General features: G+C 44.1%; 1 protein-coding gene across 7 annotated transcripts in view; it reads right to left on the reverse strand.

Annotated features, from left to right (window-relative positions):
* Positions 1 to 16,917, reverse strand: part of GPT2 (glutamic--pyruvic transaminase 2) — a 51,672-nt gene extending 34,755 nt beyond the window's left edge. Inside the window, exons 1-3 of one of the 7 annotated variants that reach the window (XM_048870802.2) lie at positions 16,762 to 16,917; positions 2,684 to 2,773; positions 1,517 to 1,767 (exon numbers count right to left, since the gene is read on the reverse strand). In XM_048870802.2, the coding sequence (XP_048726759.1) occupies positions 1,517 to 1,522 (6 nt within the window). In that variant the 5' untranslated portion in view covers positions 1,523 to 1,767; positions 2,684 to 2,773; positions 16,762 to 16,917. Of the gene's footprint in view, positions 1 to 1,516; positions 1,768 to 2,683; positions 2,774 to 11,615; positions 11,801 to 11,861; positions 12,639 to 16,761 lie in introns of those variants that run through there. The other 6 variants (XM_048870800.2, XM_048870801.2, XM_048870805.2 and 3 more) reach the window with 6 other exon arrangements.
* Positions 16,918 to 17,811: the final 894 nt, after the last annotated feature.

A 17,811-nucleotide genomic window follows, 5' to 3' on the forward strand; every position in this document is an offset into this window, starting at 1 on the left:
GCGGGTGAAGGGGAGATTAAGAACCAGTGAACACAATAAGCTGTTGTGCAAGTGTCCAAGTGCTTCACCTCAAATCTGGGGATGAAAGGCTTGCTCTTTAGCCCTTCTGCTGAGATTGTCAACAAGAGGGATAATTGCAGGGATGGTGGGTTTTGACTGGAACCGGACTGAAGTTATGACAGGCAATAACTTTCAGTTGCTACCTTCTTGGGCTGGATTTCAACAGGCAACCTGGAAACAAAAGGTTCCATCATCCCCATTAACATTCCCTTTCCCCAGTCTGTGGGTCATCTCCTTTGGAATAGGTTCAGTTTGCCTCTTCTACCGCTGCAGCACTCCTCCTTTTATTGAAATCCCCACTATCTCTTAAGAAGCCAGATCAGCAAATGCTTCTTATTTTCAGTCTTTGCCCATTCTTGTCTCTCTCATTGTTTCACCTTCATCACCATCTCTTCCTCGCTCCTCTCACAGGTCTCAGCTCTCTAGCGGTGCCACAACAGAGAACCATTTCTTTTTTTAATTCCTTACATAAACCAGGCCTGTCTGTTTTGTGGATTGCACAAATAAGAGAAGGCTACATAACTAATGGGAAGAGAAGACAAAAAATTTTCACCACGACTGAGCTGGGTACCCCAGAGGCCAAGTATTTAAAAAAAAAAAAAAAAAAAAAAAGACCTAAAAAGCACCACCCTCGGGCACCTAACTAATAGGAACTTCAAGGCCTGAATTAGCATTCTAATCTTCTGTTATTAAACCAGCTCTCAAAAGCAAAAAAACCTGACCTGCTTACCACAGAGCATGGCTTTGAGTTTGTGTTATGCATGTGTAATTCAAGCTGACAAAAACTGTAATTGATGGGGAAAGAGAATGAGGAGTCTGGATTCTGACTTGAAATAGCAGTGCTGAGCTTTAATGTCCCCTGGAGTAGGATGAGGTAATTGGGGGTACTAAAAGCCAGTGGCTACGCTACAAACAACAGGAGTATGTTGCAAAAGATGATTATTTTTATTTAAATGTACCAGAGAGATTCCAGTCAGAGGCATGTCTATGAACATAAAAAAAAATATGTAAGATTTAATTATAACATTTTTTAAATAAAGGAATAACATAATACTCAGGACATGTGATTAGGCCTTCCATTAAAGAAACTCCTAAATTATAGTGGAATAACTTGGAAAAGATTTTGCCATTATATTTCATGAGAAGACTGAATTATTGTGTCTTGTGGATTGCATTCTGCTGAACACATATAGCAGTGTTTATCAGGGCATGGTGTAATTACCCTAGAAAAATAAATTAGAAGTTTGGGGAACATTTTTAAAAGTTGCATGTTCTTCTGAAGAACGTTTTTCCATTTAACTATCAAAGCAGTGGAAATAAGGTCTCTGTGCAAATTGTAAAACTAACGGCATATCGCATAACATTCTCTTTGTTCACAACGTGATTTTATGCAGAAAAACATCAAACAAGTAACGTTTACCAAAATCATAAAACGATTCAACTTTCTCATCCTAACCTGCATCAGTTTGCACCAGTGTTACAGAAAGCAAGATTTCACTACTCCAGTGGTCAATCCCATCAATCTTGATCGACTGGTCAATCCCGGGGACTCTCCCAGAAAACTGCGATCTTCCTGCCTTCCACAGTCCCACGCCGCTCTCAGAAGCGGAGAGCATGGCCGCACAGCCCCAGGAGTGCGAGGGAGCAGGGGTCTCCGCACACTGCTCCTGCCTGCAAGCACTGCCCCCGCAGGCTGTGAATGAGGAACTGTGGCAAATGGGAGCTTTAGAGGTGGTGTCTGCAGAGAAGGACAGTGTGCAGAGCCATGTGCACCCTGCCCCCGCAGGGACTGCAGGGGTGCGTTAGCCCCTTTCAGGAGTGGCATGGGGCCAAGGCAGGCAGGAAGCCTGCCTTAGCTTCGCTGCGCCGCCGACCAAGATAAGTGCCGGCCAGCGGGAGGCTGCACCCCAACCCCCAGCCCTGATCCCCTCCCAGAGCCAGTACCCCAAACCCCCTCCTGGTTCCCAACGCCCTGCCCCAGCCTGCAGTCCCCTCCTGCACTCCAACCCCCTGCCCCAGCCCTGACCCCCCTCCCAGAGCCAGCACCCTGCACCCCCCCCCGGCTCCCAATGCTCTGCCCCAGCTCGGAGCCCCCTCTTGCACCCAAACACCCTCCTAGAGCTTGCACCCCTCACCCCCTCTTGCACCCGAAGCCCCTGCCCCAGCCCTGACCCCCCTCCCAGAACCAGCACCCCAAATCCCCTCCTGCACCCCAACCCCTGTCCCAGCCCGGTGAAAGCAAGTGACGGTGGGGGAGAGTGAGTAACGGGGCAGGGGGGAGATGGAGTGAGCTGGGTAGATCCTGGGTTGCCCTTAAATTCAAAAAGTGGGCGTAAAAAGGTTGGAGACCACTGCACTACTGTATCTTCCTTTTACATAACATGTGCAGGCAAATGAGGAAAAACAGTTCTGACTGTCTTGATGAGGTCAACAGCTATCTCCAGGAGAGGTTTCTCTATCGCTTTCTCCCCCTGCTCAGGACATATTAGGCTAAACATCAATTTTCATATTAAATTAGCCATCCTGTGTTTGAGTGTGATCAATAATTCATTTCATTTGTGGTTTTTTCTGAATGTCAAATCATATATCTGCATGTCAGTGTCTAAACTGTTTGTTGTTGTACCTTTCCACAGCTCCAGGACACTGTCAACCCACATTTAGCCTTAAATTAGGCTAGTAAGTCAGAAGAGACGTTTCCATGCAATTTAAAAACCTCAAAAGGAAAAAAGAAAAAAAAAAAGAAAAGGAGTTACCAAACAAACATTCACACCAGTACTTTTAACCCAAACATTACAGCACATGAAACCTGAAATTAGGACTATTAAAGTCGAAGTGATTTCATTACTGCCATTGTCCAAACAGAGTTAAGTGCAGAAAGTAAACCAACGGCTTAAATAGTGAAGAGTAAAATGAATATAAATTTTTTCACTTGAACCAATATAAGTTGTTACTGACAACTGAATAAAGAACTATTTGTATACAACGTGTGACTTAATTTGACAGTTTCACTTTAGAAGCTACTACTGTCAGATTGCACATTTCAATTCTGAGCTGTAGCTCTTACCCCTCAAACATACTTCAATCTCCAGGCCCACTCAGTTCTTTACCTACCATAGAGGTGGGGAATCTTTTTTCTACCGGGGCCATTGACCCACAGAAAAAAAAAAAAAAAATCAGCCGGGAGCCACACACAGACCCACAGCGGGCAGAGGCTCGGGGCTTCCCCCTGCAGCAGGGCAAGCAGGTGCTTCCAGCTCCAGCCCCGCGGGAGGGTCATGGAGGTTCAGGTCTTCCCCTTAGGCTCTGGGGTGGGGCCAAAAATGAGGAGTTGGGGTGTGGGAGGGGGCTCCGGTAATGGAGAGGCTGAAGGCTCCGGCTGGAGGTGAGGGCTCTGGAGTGGGGCTGGAGATAAGGGGCTTGCGGTGCAGGAGGGGGCTCCGGGCTGGGGCCAAGGGGTTTGAAGTGCAGGAGCGGGCTCAGGGCTATAGCAGGGGGTTGGCGTGTGGGAGGGAGTGCGGGCTCTGGGAGGGAGTTAGGATGTGGGAAGGGGTTCAGACCTGCAGGAGGGAGTTTGGGGTGCAGGCTCCGGCTGGGCAGTGCTTACCTCAGGCAGCTCCCAGTCAGCGGTGCAGTGGGGCTAAGGCAGGCTCCCTGCCTGCCCTGGCTCTGTGCTGCTCCCGGAAGTGGCTGGCATGTCCGGCCGCTAGGCGGAGGGGCCAGGCGGCTCTGCGCAGTGCACGCTGCCCGTGTGTGCCACTCCCACAGCTCCCACTGACCACGGTTCCTGGGCAATGGGAGCTGCGTAGCTGGCAGTGGGGGCGGCACACGGAGCTTCCCTGATCGCCCCTCCACCTAGGGGCTGCAGAGACATGCTGGTGAGCCGGCGCTTGTGGCTCCAGCCTTGGGGGGGGGGGAGGACGACACCGAGGCTTCAGGCTTGCGGCGCGGAGACTTGCTGCGAGCCGGACAAAATGAATCTGCAGGCCAGATGCATAATGCTGGCAAGAGTTTCCCCACCCTTGGCCTACCAGTTAGTGTCAAGAGGTTGGTGCTTTTTGTGACGAGGACACATGTTTACTGGGATATGGACTTGCTCAATCCCTCCTATATCATATTAGCCAATAAGCAGCAATCAGAAGGCAGCCACTTACAGTCACTACCAACCCAAACTAGCATCCCACAGGTGAAAAGCTTTAGGACCCATTACCAATCTCTTGAGCCATGTAGTCCCCATCCCAAAACTTTGTTGTTGATCAAGCATGATTTGGGAATGGGAGGGGGGAAGAAGAAAGGTTGCAAGTGGTACCTATTCAATCATTAAAAAGACAGAATATTTTTCTTCAGCCCCTTTGATACATCATCATTAAGGCACAATAGAGATGAAACCTGGAGTTTTGTCATAATCACTCTTCAGAATTATAAATCAAAAGGAACATGTTCTGTGGACTCAAGAGATTATGACTTGAAATGTTTTTAATTGGTTAGACACTAAAATGTTACTGCTTTTGCACAAATAACAGAACACCAGTGATGTGGGGTTAGTGGTAGAAATCCCATCCCCACATTCTGAAAACTAATGTACATAGGCTTAGGTATAATACCTCACATTTCAGTAGCTAGAATAAGAGAAAAGTTGGGGTTTAAACAAATAGCAAGATGGTGAATTCATGAGAAAAAAATCAGTGAATGACATGAGCAAGGGAGGGAAGTTGGTACTTAATTCCTGAACTGAAATAACATTTTTAATTAATATTTGGGTTTGTTGGGGAGAAAACCTGGATTTGTGCTGGAAATGGCCCATCTTGATTATCATACACATTGTAAGGAGAGTGATCACTTTAGATAAGCTATTACCAGCAGGAGAGTGGGGTGGGGGCGGAGAGAAAACCTTTTGTAGTGATAAACACCCATTTTTTCACGGTTTGTGTGTATAAAAACATCTTCTGTATTTTCCACAGTATGCAGCTGATGAAGTGAGCTGTAGCTCACGAAAGCTTATGCTCAAATAAATTGGTTAGTCTCTAAGGTGCCACAAGTACTCCTTTTCTTTTTGCGAATACAGACTAACACGGCTGTTACTCTGGAAAGGGGCACTGAAACTTTGTCTAAACTAGGGGGAATGCATTTGAGGCTGGGGGACACATACTGGCAATTGCTGGGAGGTGACAATAAAACAGCATTAAAATGGAGTACATTGCATTGGGTGCTTAGAATCAGATGGGACACCGCTGTCTCCTTAAAGGTGAGTGACTGCAGACCCTATTGTGGAGTTCAACGGGATGAACTTTACTCACCCTGGTCTGAAAATGCTTCCTACATATATTGCAAATAAGACTTCTGGGATGGTGGCAGTGATGAAACTATCTCAGCACTGGGAGTATTTTGAGCTCAATCCTTCAGAATACAATGGTGATTTGTATTAAATTAACTTTTGTAACAATAGATCAAAGAAAATTCCATTCCAAGAATGTGTTGATTTGAAAAGTAGGAGAGGTCAACAATGAGCATGCATTTCTACAACAAATATTTTGCTCTTCAATATATTCTGTTTAATTTTTAATTTAAAAATATGACCATCATATATCTTATTTTAAAGAATCCATTTCCAACTCAGCACTAAAAAGGGTCAACAAAACAGAATCCCCCTACCCTGCCTCTTCCAGTTACTATACCACCACCATGTGCTGCTTAGTCTTCTCCTCGGAAAAAGTCAAAGTGAGGAGATGAACTTTGCACCAGGCCTCGAAAGTCAGCAATTTCTAGCAGTTGGGAGAAGCAAATTGTAGATGTTGAAGGCTCTCCCCTGAAAGCACACTGCCTCGAGCCCTTCTGAAATTCAAACCTACTCCTACCAAAGGGACTACTACCAGAAGTAGCAGAGTTACTCTCACTATCACAATGGTGCTCAAACACGGAAAGGGTCTACATGGTAGCCGTGACCCAAAGCATGGAAATTTTATCTTGCAGTTGGTCAGAAAGTGACGATTTCCTGCGGAAAATTTTGGTCAAAATCTGAAAAATTTCTATTTGAAAATGCCACTGCAATGTCTCATGAGAGCTCCATTTCATGTGCCTCATGGCCCACCTCTTCTCAATGGCCCAGTCCTCCTGGCTGGACCACATTTCCCATGATACAACACAGTCTTCTCCTGCTTGCTAAGCCACCATGGTGCATCAAGGGAGACACAGCCCAGCTGGGGAGCCCAGACAATAGAAAACTGGTGGCATCTCCCAATAAAAAAATCAGTTTTCAGCCAAAGTTTTGGGGGTGTTTGGTTTTTCAACTAAAGCAAAAATCTTTTGCAGAAAGCTGACACTTTTTGCAAAAAATTTTATATATTTCCATTTAGTCAAAAACCAAATTAACATTTCAGACAGCCCATTATCTACAGATTAAAAACTTCATTTTTTTTCACATTGCTGTAAGCTGGAATCCAGTGAAATCCATGCAGTTCACATACAATGTGCTCCACCTGTACAACTAAGCAAGCAATCTTATTCTATTCTAGCTGGAATTTCAAAGTGGTCTTCAGGATTAGACCCACATACATTACATTGCAAGAGAAACTTAAAAAAAAATAAGCGAACTCCCATGTCCGAAATAGGAGGGAGTTCAAGAAAAAACATTTTCTTCAATTATCAAAAATAATCAAAACCTCTTCAGTCAAAAAGTGAGGAGGAAAAACTGCGTGTAACCCTGAAATGAAAGAATGATACTGCAAAGTGAATAGGACACTACCGGCCACCATTTCAGAAAAGTACAATAAAATGATGCAAAAAGAAAAGGAGTACTTGTGGCACCTTAGAGACTAACTAACACAGCTGTTACTCTGAAACCTAATAAAATGAAGACGACACCAGGCTAAATCTCCCAAAACGCAGTGGACACCTATCCAGGACAGACTGCCTGAGGGAGAGGCTTTTTATTTAATACTTTGGTAATGTGTTCAGCTTGACATGCCAATATGAAATGTAATTGGACTGAAAAAAATTAATGAGACTGTTGGTCACTTCTTAATAACTATGGCACAGTTTATATTAAACAGAGAGTTTCAACCTCTTATGCAAAAGAAGATGGGGAGGGGAAAAAGGCAACTTTGAACACATGCACTTCCTAAGAATGAGGAGCAGTCATTAACAGGACTGACTGACAGAGCCAGAAGAGTACCCAGAAGTTACCTACTACAGGACAGGCCCAACAAAGAAAATAACAGAACGCCACTAGCCATCACTTTCAGCCCCCAACTAAAACCTCTCCAACGCATCATCAAGAATCTACAACCTATCCTGAAGGACGACCCATCACTCTCACAGATCTTGGGAGACAGGCCAGTCCTTGCTTACAGACAGTTCCCCAACCTGAAGCAAATACTCACCAGCAACCACACAAAAAAAATCACTAACCCAGGAACCTATCCTTGCAACAAAGCCCGTTGCCAACTGTGTCCACATATCTATTCAGGGGACATCATCATAGGGCCTAATCACATCAGCCACACTATCAGAGGCTCGTTCACCTGCACATCTACCAATGTGATATATGCCAGCATGTGCCAGCAACACCTCTCTGCCATGTACATTGGCCAAACCGGACAGTCTCTACGTAAAAGAATAAATGGACACAAATCAGACATCAGGAATTATAATATTCAAAAACCAGTCGGAGAACACTTCAATCTCTTTGGTCACTCGATTACAGACCTAAAAGTTGCAATTCTTCAATAAAAAAAACTTCAAAAACAGACTCCAAGGAGAGACTGCTGAATTGGAATTAATTTGCAAATTGGATACAATTAACTTAGGCTTGAATAAAGACTGGGAGTGGATGTGTCATTACACAAAGTAAAACTATTTCCCCATGTTTATTCCCCCCCCCCCCCGTTCCTCAGACGTTCTTGTCAACTGCTGGAAATGGCCCACCTTGATTATCACGACAAAAGGTTTCTTTTCTCTCTCCTGCTGGTAATAGCTCACCTTACCTGATCACTCTCATTACAGTGTGTGTGGTGTATTTCATGTTCTCTGTGTATTTAAAATATCCCCACTGTATTTTCCACTGCATGCATCCGATGAAGTGAGCTGTAGCTCATGAAAGCTTATGCTCAAATAAATTTGTTAGTCTCTAAGGTGCCACGGCTGCTACTCTGAAACCTGTCATTAATATGGAGGTGCCTGGGGGGTATGAACCTCACTGACAAGGGGTTGGCATCCCTTCTCAACACAGAGAGAAGGGGAAGACACTCCATCTGCCACATCCTCCAAGCTTCTTCTCCTCACCCACCAGCGTCACTTCTGTCTGCAGTGAGGATCAGCCAAGCTCCTTCTCAGCCATGTCCCTAAACTTGCAAAAGGCCAGAGCACACACAGTGTTTTTTGTGAAAAGGAAACAGAACTGAGAGTCATCCAATCACATACTGAAGGCACTACAGCCAAATATAGTCTTAGAGTAGGCATCTGATGACATAAGATATTTCAACTATAAATTATCGTACTTGGATTTTATCATTCTGTTCATAAAAAGCCACCCGCTGCTTGTATAGAACAGCATTCTACTAGCTGGGGGTTTGTTTAAGAAATAGATGTTAAAAGTGCATAATTGTGCCTCTCAGAATGCTGTTAAGGATTCAAGGAAAGAAGTGATCAACTTGAGCACAACAGCAAGAGAGGAAAGTGTTGACTGCAGCTGCTGTTGCATATTTAGGTGGATCACAACGTTCTTTGCAGATACACTTACTCAGCTTTTTCACATATCCTGCTCCTTCCCCTTCCCACTAGGCACTAGTTGGCTCAGTAAACTATGTTTGTTTTATCTGTCTTCAGCCCATGCATAGTCATGTGGACCTAAATACAGATGGTCATTGATAATATTCCATTGTGCTGTTTTGAGAAAGAAAAAAACTTGTTTTTTTACATGGAAAAATCTGCCACATAAGCAGAAACCAAACAGGTGAAAATTACATTTTATAAAAACCATTAGCAGTGACTTTTTCCTACGTTAACAAGGAACTCTCAGGTAGTTTGTGTATCATGGATGCATATGCTTACAGAGAGAAGAATGGAAGAACTGGGAAAATATATTCATTTGTTTTCCAGGTTACATAAAAAGGCTTTTTCCAACCATAATCAAGGTAGGGGACAACACTAGTTAGCAAAAGAAACATACACTCACCAAATATGCTGGAAGTGTTTCTATTTTGTTCCTAAAACCAGAGATCGCACAGAGTTCCATTGTATGACAGAGTGACGGTGAGAATCCTGCAAGCAAGTTTTAGAGGCCAATCCCCAAGAAATGTTTTGGAATGTAATGCATGGGAGGGATAGCACAGAGGGAGCAAACTGCGTAAGAGGCAGAGAAATCCTACACAAGTATTCCTCTTACACAAGCATTCAGGTCTTGAGAAGTCCAAGCAAAGAACGCACATTACAACAAAGCTTAACTTGTTCTTCATAATAATTTAAAAAACAATACTAGCTGCCTATTTAATTTTAAAAACAGCAAAAAATATCCACCTCCCTTTCGATTTCTTATAAGGAGTCTTGAATTTCAAATCTCCTCAGTGTGAGAGATATGCTTGCTTTGATCTGCTTAGCTCTTGGAAGTCCAGGGGCTCCGAGCTGCTGGCCCTGTGCTGCCCAGGGTCCCTAGGGACAGCTCTGTCCGCCATTAGGGAATTTTTCCCTCCCCGAGAACCCCCAATTTGGGAACCACTGTTCTAAGACCACAGGAGAGAGCTCTCCGGTTGGCTTAACTAGTTCAACCCTTGTGAGCAGCAGTAGCTGAAACTCTCCCACCAACACAGCGCTGTCCACATCAACACTTATGTTGGTGTAACTTATGTTGCTCACGGAGTTGGTTTACTCACACCCCACAGTGACAAATTAATCTGACATAAGCTGTAGTGTAGACATAGCCTTAATGACTTCAGCTTGAAAAAAGAAGAAGGGAGTAGCAGGGACCTGAAGTATTCAAAACTACGATGGGTATAAAGAAAAGGAGTACTTGTGGCACCTTAGAGACTAACCAATTTATTTGAGCATGAGCTTTCGTGAGCTACAGCTCACTTCATCAGATGTTTACCGTGGAAACTGCAGCAGACTTTATATACACACAGAGAATATGAAACAATACCTCCTCCCACCCCACTGTCCTGCTGGTAATAGCTTATCTAAAATGATCAACAGGTGGGCCATTTCCAGCACAAATCCAGGTTTTCTCACCCTCCACCCCCCACACAAATTCCCTCTCCTGCTGGTGCTAGCCCATCCAAAGTGACAACTCTTTGCATAATCAAGTCGGGCTATTTCCTGCATAGATCAAGGTTTTCTCACATCCCCCCCACACCCCCATACACACACAAACTCACTCTCCTGCTGGTAATAGCTCATCTAAACTGACCACTCTCCAAGTTTAAATCCAAGTTAAACCAGAACATCGGGGGTGGGGGGTAGGAAAAAACAAGAAGAAATAGGCTACCTTGCATAATGACTTAGCCACTCCCAGTCTCTATTTAAGCCTAAATTAATAGTATCCAATTTGCAAATGAATTCCAATTCAGCAGTTTCTCGCTGGAGTCTGGATTTGAAGTTTTTTTGTTTTAAGATAGCGACCTTCATGTCTGTGATTGCGTGACCAGAGAGATGTGATTAAGATCTTTTCAGTTCTAGTGATAATACATATTTCAGAGATATTCCCGATATTTAAAACTGGGAACACCACTTAAACATATAGTAGCTCTAAAATCAGAGTGAATATTTTAAATGCATCCACTGTATAGGGAAAACTAATCACTCACCTTTTTGTGTAAACACAAAGGGGCACTGGATTACACCAAAGAGAGTTAGAGGGCCAAGGCAGAAAAAGAAAAATAATACTACTTTCACAGTGTATATGTCAGCTGACCTGTTCAATTATGCCGGAGACAGTAACAAATGTTACTGGAGAGAGCATTTGTTTATTGTCTTTTTCCTCTTCCACCTCCAAAGAGGCCTGGCTAGTTTTGTAACTATAACAACACTTTTTGTACATATAGTGCTACACTACATTAGATTAAGATTTTAAAAGAACAAGGACAGTTAACTGAGTATTTTGGGGGGGGAGTGGAAGGGGGGGGAAGTATTGATATTATTTATTTCTTCTGCCCTAGCATCCATGTCACCAATCAGGATGAGGGCTATATTACTCTAGGTATTATGAAGTTACATAAAATGACAAGACATTTCCCACAAAATCCATTAACAAAAATGGGTGATAACAAAAACATGCTTTCATTCAGCAGCACCCTCACTCAACTTCAAACAAAACGTGGTAAGGGGCGAAAATTAGTTAAGTTATAATGTAAGAGTCTAACAAAGGTAAGAAAATTGTTTTAAGTATTAATTTTTAACCTGCCCGTCCATTTATATAGAACTTCACCGCACCGCATTTTCACCCTGTCAATGCCTTATCTAGAAGTGGTTACAAAGCCATTTCCTAAAACGTTAGGAGAAGCAAGCGTGGGGGAAGTAGGGGGCTTGAGAAAGCGCTGAGATGTTCAAAGGCTGTGTCTGATATTTACCACGTTTTCTTTTGCTAATTCTGCCGCTGGTTATCAACGTGCAGGAACGTGCCTTCCTTCCAGGGTTCCCCCAGCCCCAATCAGGAGCTGCGGCATCGGAGGAGGGGCCAGGGGCTGGCCCAGCACGGCCCCCGGCAGATAGAGAGCAACACCTGGCCCATCGCCCTCTGCCGGGCACCCAGGACTGGAGGGAAGTGGTCCGGGAACCAGCGCGAGCGCTCATCCCAGCCGCGCCACGCGCCTCACCTTCCGCAGCTCCTTCTCGATCTCGCCAGCTTTCAGGACAATGGGGCCCCTCACGGCGTACTCCACCGCTTTCACCTGGGGGTTCATGGACTCCAGCGTCAGGATTTTCTCCCGGCTCGTCTTCTCGTTGATTTTCACCGCAGAGGCCTTTGCAGCGCTGTTCCAACGCACCAGTCTCTCTCTCCCCGGACAAGTGCGCTGCGTAAAGCGCTGCTGGTGCTGTTTTCCCTTCACCAGCGAGGCAATACACCGCAAAGCCACGTCTCTCCTTCCATTCCTGCAGGGTGGCCCTTTACAGCCCGGGCTTGCCGCAGTTTGCTTGGCAAGCACTGCAAACCGATGCATGCTCCTGGCGGGTAGTCGCTTCCAAATAATAATATATTATTTTTACAAATTGGAAATATTAAAAATCTACACCGACAAATAAAAGGTGCAACGACAAGAGATTCCGGTGGACAGGCACAGTTACAAGTGCATGCTCAGTTCTCTGCAGTCTCCCCCACATCCAGATTCTTGGAATTTAACTGCAAGGCACAATTGATCTTCCAGTGCCACCAGATTATCAATAAATCCCACCATTGCAATAGTTTAGCGTTGGAGAAAAAATTAAAATAAAAGCAAAAAAATCTCTGCATTAATACATTGTCCCGGGGAAAGCCATTTAGCTCACAACTGCAAACCACCACACGCCCAAACCCTCTGCTACTAGTAGCCTGCTTCCCAAGCATGCAAAAAGTAACAGAGCTTGCACCAGCCTGACTACCCGTCGCACTGCTTGGTGGGGTTTGTAGTTCTTACAAACTCTCCACAGCGCCTGCCCACAGCATCAGGTGATGAGGCAACAAACTACCCTATCCAGACTCTCTTCAAAGCAGGGCTGCGTACGTCATGTATCTTCCTTGTGTCGGCTGTAGGCTGAAAAGGAATCGTGGGGTGGAGGGAGCCGATGCACGTTAAAGATGCCGTATGGTATTAAATAAAGGTGGCGACTGCCGAATAAATAATGTAGCTATTTCCCTGCTACCACCCCTCTTTAGAGAAAAAAACAGCATAGATATCCGGTATCCTCCATGAGAACTAGCAGCAGGTTTGGAGACTGGTACGAGCCTTTGCTGCATCATCTTGGAGCTAAGACCGAGTAAGGCAGTACTTTAAAAGGACACTTACATTTTAGAAACACGATTACTTTGCATTTGTCATCTGAAAGTCTCAAAGCCCCTTACAGATGTTCGTTAAACTACACAGACATTTGGGGTAAGTAATAGTGTTATTCCCAGTTCACGGATATGAAAACTGAGATATAGAGAGGTTAAAATGCTTTCCCTAGGATTACAAAGCAAGTCTGGCTTCCAAAACCCCACTTAAAGTATTAGATCATACTCCTTTTGTTTCAGTTTCATTTTTTTGTATGCTGTTGTTTTAACGTATTAGAAACATTATGATCTCTTTTCTCTGCTGATGTTTGTCCCTGTCCATTTGGCAAAAACCGATCCCCTCTCTCCAGCCCTTGCTTCCTATCTCCTTGGAGTTTAAATTTTAATTTGACTTTCTAGTTTATTTCTTGTTTCATCTATATATTACCGCATCTGTCGCGTGCTGATGATGATTAGCCAGCTCATAGGTTGGACGGACGTTAAATTACAATAAGTGCTCAAGGAAACAGTAGCAATTTCTGGCACTCATTTTCCCATTCCAGCATGTTCTCCTAGACTAGCTCCCCCTTCAGAAAATGAAAGGTTTTCCTCTCTTTCTGCTTATTCTTACTAGCTGATGGGAAGGGCAAGGCTCTTTTCTTCTCTTGGTGGTTCATTCGTATTTTCATTAAAATCAGCTGGAGTTTGGCCACTTACTTCAGGGGGACTGGGAGCAAGAGCAGGAAAGAGAGGTTTCTAGGGGGAGGTGGACAGGTGCATGTGGTCTCTATGGTTCCTCTCCAGGCTATTATGTGGGAGGAGGCCCTTTCTCATTTGTCCTGGCTCGGAGGTAGGGATTGTGTTCTTCTTTCCAAGCTGATGCATAGAAGGAAAGCTGTTGGGGAAGACAGGAGGTTTTCTGTTTTAGCTGCACTTGCTCTCCCTGTCCCATAGGATAGAGATCCTTGTTGGTTCATTCTCTCTTTGACCACATCACCAGGCTATTTAGTCTTCTGTTCTGTGCAGTATAATGTTGTAAGCTCTAAATTTCTTTTGGGTTCCTTCTTTATGTGCTGCAAAGACTCTCCTGGTATTTTTACACTCTTCCTTGAGATGCTTATTAGGTCCCTACAATAAACTCCCTCCCGCAACCTTCTTTAGCTATGTTCTTTTGTAACTATGTTGTAATCTGTTTGTTGTTGTATACTACACTTTCTATGCTGTTAGGGTTAACAACACAGTTCTCCCTTCCCCCCACAAAAACTAAAATCAACAACAAGAGACACTGGGGAGCACCATGTGTTAGGAATTCAGGTTCCTGGGAAGAAGGATTTGTTTGGTTGCAGTTCAAACAAACATTCATGTTTTAAGATATTTGTAGCCTGTCTTGTACAGGCTGATGACCTCTTCCATAGTGGAAAATGGATTTTAAGACTACGGTAATGCTACTTTTTTATCGTTTGAAAGGGGAGAGATCACATTTGGGGCCTGTTGACTTTGACAACATTCCTTTAAAGCAATACCTCACTAACATATCCAAAAATAAAAAGAAAAGGAGTACTTGTGGCACCTTAGAGACTAACCAATTTATTTGAGCATGAGCTTTCGTGAGCCACAGCTCACTTCATCAGATGATGAATCACATGAATCAGATGATCACATCTGATGAAGTGAGCTGTGGCTCACGAAAGCTCATGCTCAAATAAATTGGTTAGTCTCTAAGGTGCCACAAGTACTCCTTTTCTTTTTGCGAATACAGACTAACACGGCTGTTCCTCTGAAACATATCCAAAAATGAACATTTATTGAAGCCTGCTTTTGACTACTAATGAAATAGATCAAAGTATTAATAGTTTATTGCTGGATCAATATAACATTCTGAAATAAAAGGTTTCAAATTGAATTAGAGGGACACAAATTTGTTGCACAATAATAAGTGATTTAAAATAAGCTTTTATCAAACAAATAGAAATGTTTCAATTGTTTAAAATTCCAGTAGATGTTTTTAAGAATAAATACTATCCTCTGTGTTTGTAACACATGCACTATAGCATTGGAATAGGACTTGTTAACATGAAAGTGCAAATGACTTGTAATTAAATGTACATGACATGAAAATGAATCGCTTCATTTTATTCTCCAAGCTGAAAAATGCAAAAAGTAAACGATAAAAAAATAGAAGGAATAATGAAAAGATCTTAAATTTCTTTTAGGTGTAATTTTTTTTTAATAGTATAGGTAAATAAGTGCTGGTTTTATAATCATAATTATAAATATACCTTCATCTACCTATAGTACATCCCTCTTAATGTACTTTTAAATATAAATATTTTATCTGAGGGGAACTAGGGGTGCCTATCAGACAATATGGTGGAGTTGGAGTCCTGGGTTGAAATCCTGGCCTTGTTGATGTTAATGACAAAACTCCATTGACATTAGTTGAGTCAGGTTTTCACCCCAAAAGTAAACACTGACTTGCTTTGCGATCTTGGGCAAGTCACTCAAACTCAGTGTATGCACCTGTAAGGTGAGGATAACCGTCATCTCCCCAACAAAGATTTTTGTGATGTTCAGTTAATGAATATTTGTAAAATGTTTTGTGATCCCCTACAGGACGGCAAAATATCCTTATGTAGCTGGTCCTCCATACAAAACTTTTGTCGTACAGAACCAAACTACCCATGGCATACATTCATTACAAGCTCATGATGTATAGATGTCAATGGTGGTTGCTTTTTGCAAACTGGTCAATATGTGATCAACTGTCATGACCAACCAGCAATCTGTGTACTCTGTGCAAATCATATGAACACAAGTTTCCATGGTAGAGCACATAGGGGAGCAAGTGGTGTTTAGCAAAGGGCAGTTCTACATTAATTCCCATATTCCATGTCCTCACGATAGTGGTAAGAGAGAGAATTTGGTTTTCTTGCAGTTTTCTTGCTATGGGCAGCACAGAGCTGGGGGAGTCAGCCCCTGGCTGCAGCACACAGAACTCGGCTGGGGAGGGGTAGTGTCAGCCACAGCCCCTGGCTGCAGCACACAGAGCTTGGGGAGGAGGGGTCAGCTCCAGCCCCGACAGCAGTTCGCAGAGCTTGGGAGCAGGATGGGTCAGCCCCAGTGCCTGGCTCGGAGTTCCGACTCTCAGCCCCAGCTGCAGGCAGCACAGGGCATGGAGCTGCAGGGAGTCAGCCCTAGGTGCAGTGGCTCTGGCGAGCCCTGTGGGCAGGAGGGTAAGGGGGGCTCAGGTGAGCCCCTGGCCATCCCGTAAGGAAGTATGGTCACTCTACCCTACCTGGAGGGGCCAAGCCAAGCCCCCACACCCCTAGCACTGGCTGAGACTGGCCCAGCTTCTCCACTGGTCCCAGGCAGCCTGGCTCTGAGGTCAGAGGCAGGTGGCCCCCCTCCCCCCCAAGTGGCAGGCAGCGGAAACCACCAGGAGCTGGAGCTGCACTGGGATCCAGCCAGGGGATGGAAAGGAGCCCTCAGCCAGCCAGTGAGCCAATAGGGGCAGCCAGTGGGCAGGGGGCAGGGACTGGGGGAAGAGAAAAACTGGTGGGGCCTGGGGCCTCAAGTGGAGCGGGCCAGGTGCCATGGTGTCACTGGCACCATTGTAAACCTGGTATTTTATGGAAAGATAGATTATAAGAGATTAGAAGTAATGAGGCATAAATGTCAGAATTGGTTACAAAGAAAGAAAAGGTAAAACACAAACTAATATCTCGCTTAACAAGCTAAGTGAATTTAAAGCAAAAGGTTTCTCTCACCATATGCTTACAGCAGTCTGGCTAGATTCTTTCAGCCAGGACCAATACCCCAGTTCAATGAGCCTTCTTTAGTCTTTCAAACGTTGTTGATGCTGTGAGTAGAAATGAGGGAAGAGAGGAAATTTAGGGTCTCTGTTCTTCATTTTTATATCTTTTCCTCCTTGTTGAGAATCATCTCCAGCTGGGGTTCAGGTGACAGCAAACCTGTCTGACAAGATGTACATTTCTTACTCAAAAAGAAAAGGAGTACTTGTGGCACCTTAGAGACTAACCAATTTATTTGAGCATGAGCTTTCGTGAGCTACAGCTCACTTCATCAGATGTTTACCGTGGAAACTGCAGCAGACTTTATATACACACAGAGAATATGAAACAATACCTCCTCCCACCCCACTGTCCTGCTGGTAATAGGTGGGGTGGGAGGAGGTATTGTTTCATATTCTCTGTGTGTATATAAAGTCTGCTGCAGTTTCCACGGTAAACATCTGATGAAGTGAGCTGTAGCTCACGAAAGCTCATGCTCAAATAAATTGGTTAGTCTCTAAGGTGCCACAAGTACTCCTTTTCTTTTTGCGAATACAGACTAACACGGCTGTTCCTCTGAAACATTTCTTACTCACACCTTTCTTCCTGCCAAAGAATAGCTGTTTAACGAGGTGATAATCCATTTGACTTTATTGACACCTGGCTGACATGTCAGTTTGCCTTTTATCTCTGAGGAACTGGTCTGTGCTTGCTTTTCTAAACTTGGAGCATGTCTCAGCAATGTCATACAGTAGAATCTTAAAACTTTTGTCCAAAACATGTCCAAAGCTTGTCCTTTGCACTACTTGGAGAACTCCATGGTCGCTGCTCCCTACAGCCCTTGCCATACCACGTGGTATTATGGAATGAATCTTTACCCTACCACTCCATGCCAGTGGACAAGGAAAACCAAAGTGTCACATTAGCTGACCTGTGAAAACCAGATTGGTGTATGTGTAGCCACAATGGACTATACTAAATCACCTTTTTGTTAACACAAATGGACATAAATGTTTACTTCTTTTT

Source organism: Caretta caretta, chromosome 12 (genome assembly GCF_965140235.1).
Source record: "Caretta caretta isolate rCarCar2 chromosome 12, rCarCar1.hap1, whole genome shotgun sequence".
Classification (NCBI taxonomy): Eukaryota; Metazoa; Chordata; order Testudines; family Cheloniidae; genus Caretta; species Caretta caretta.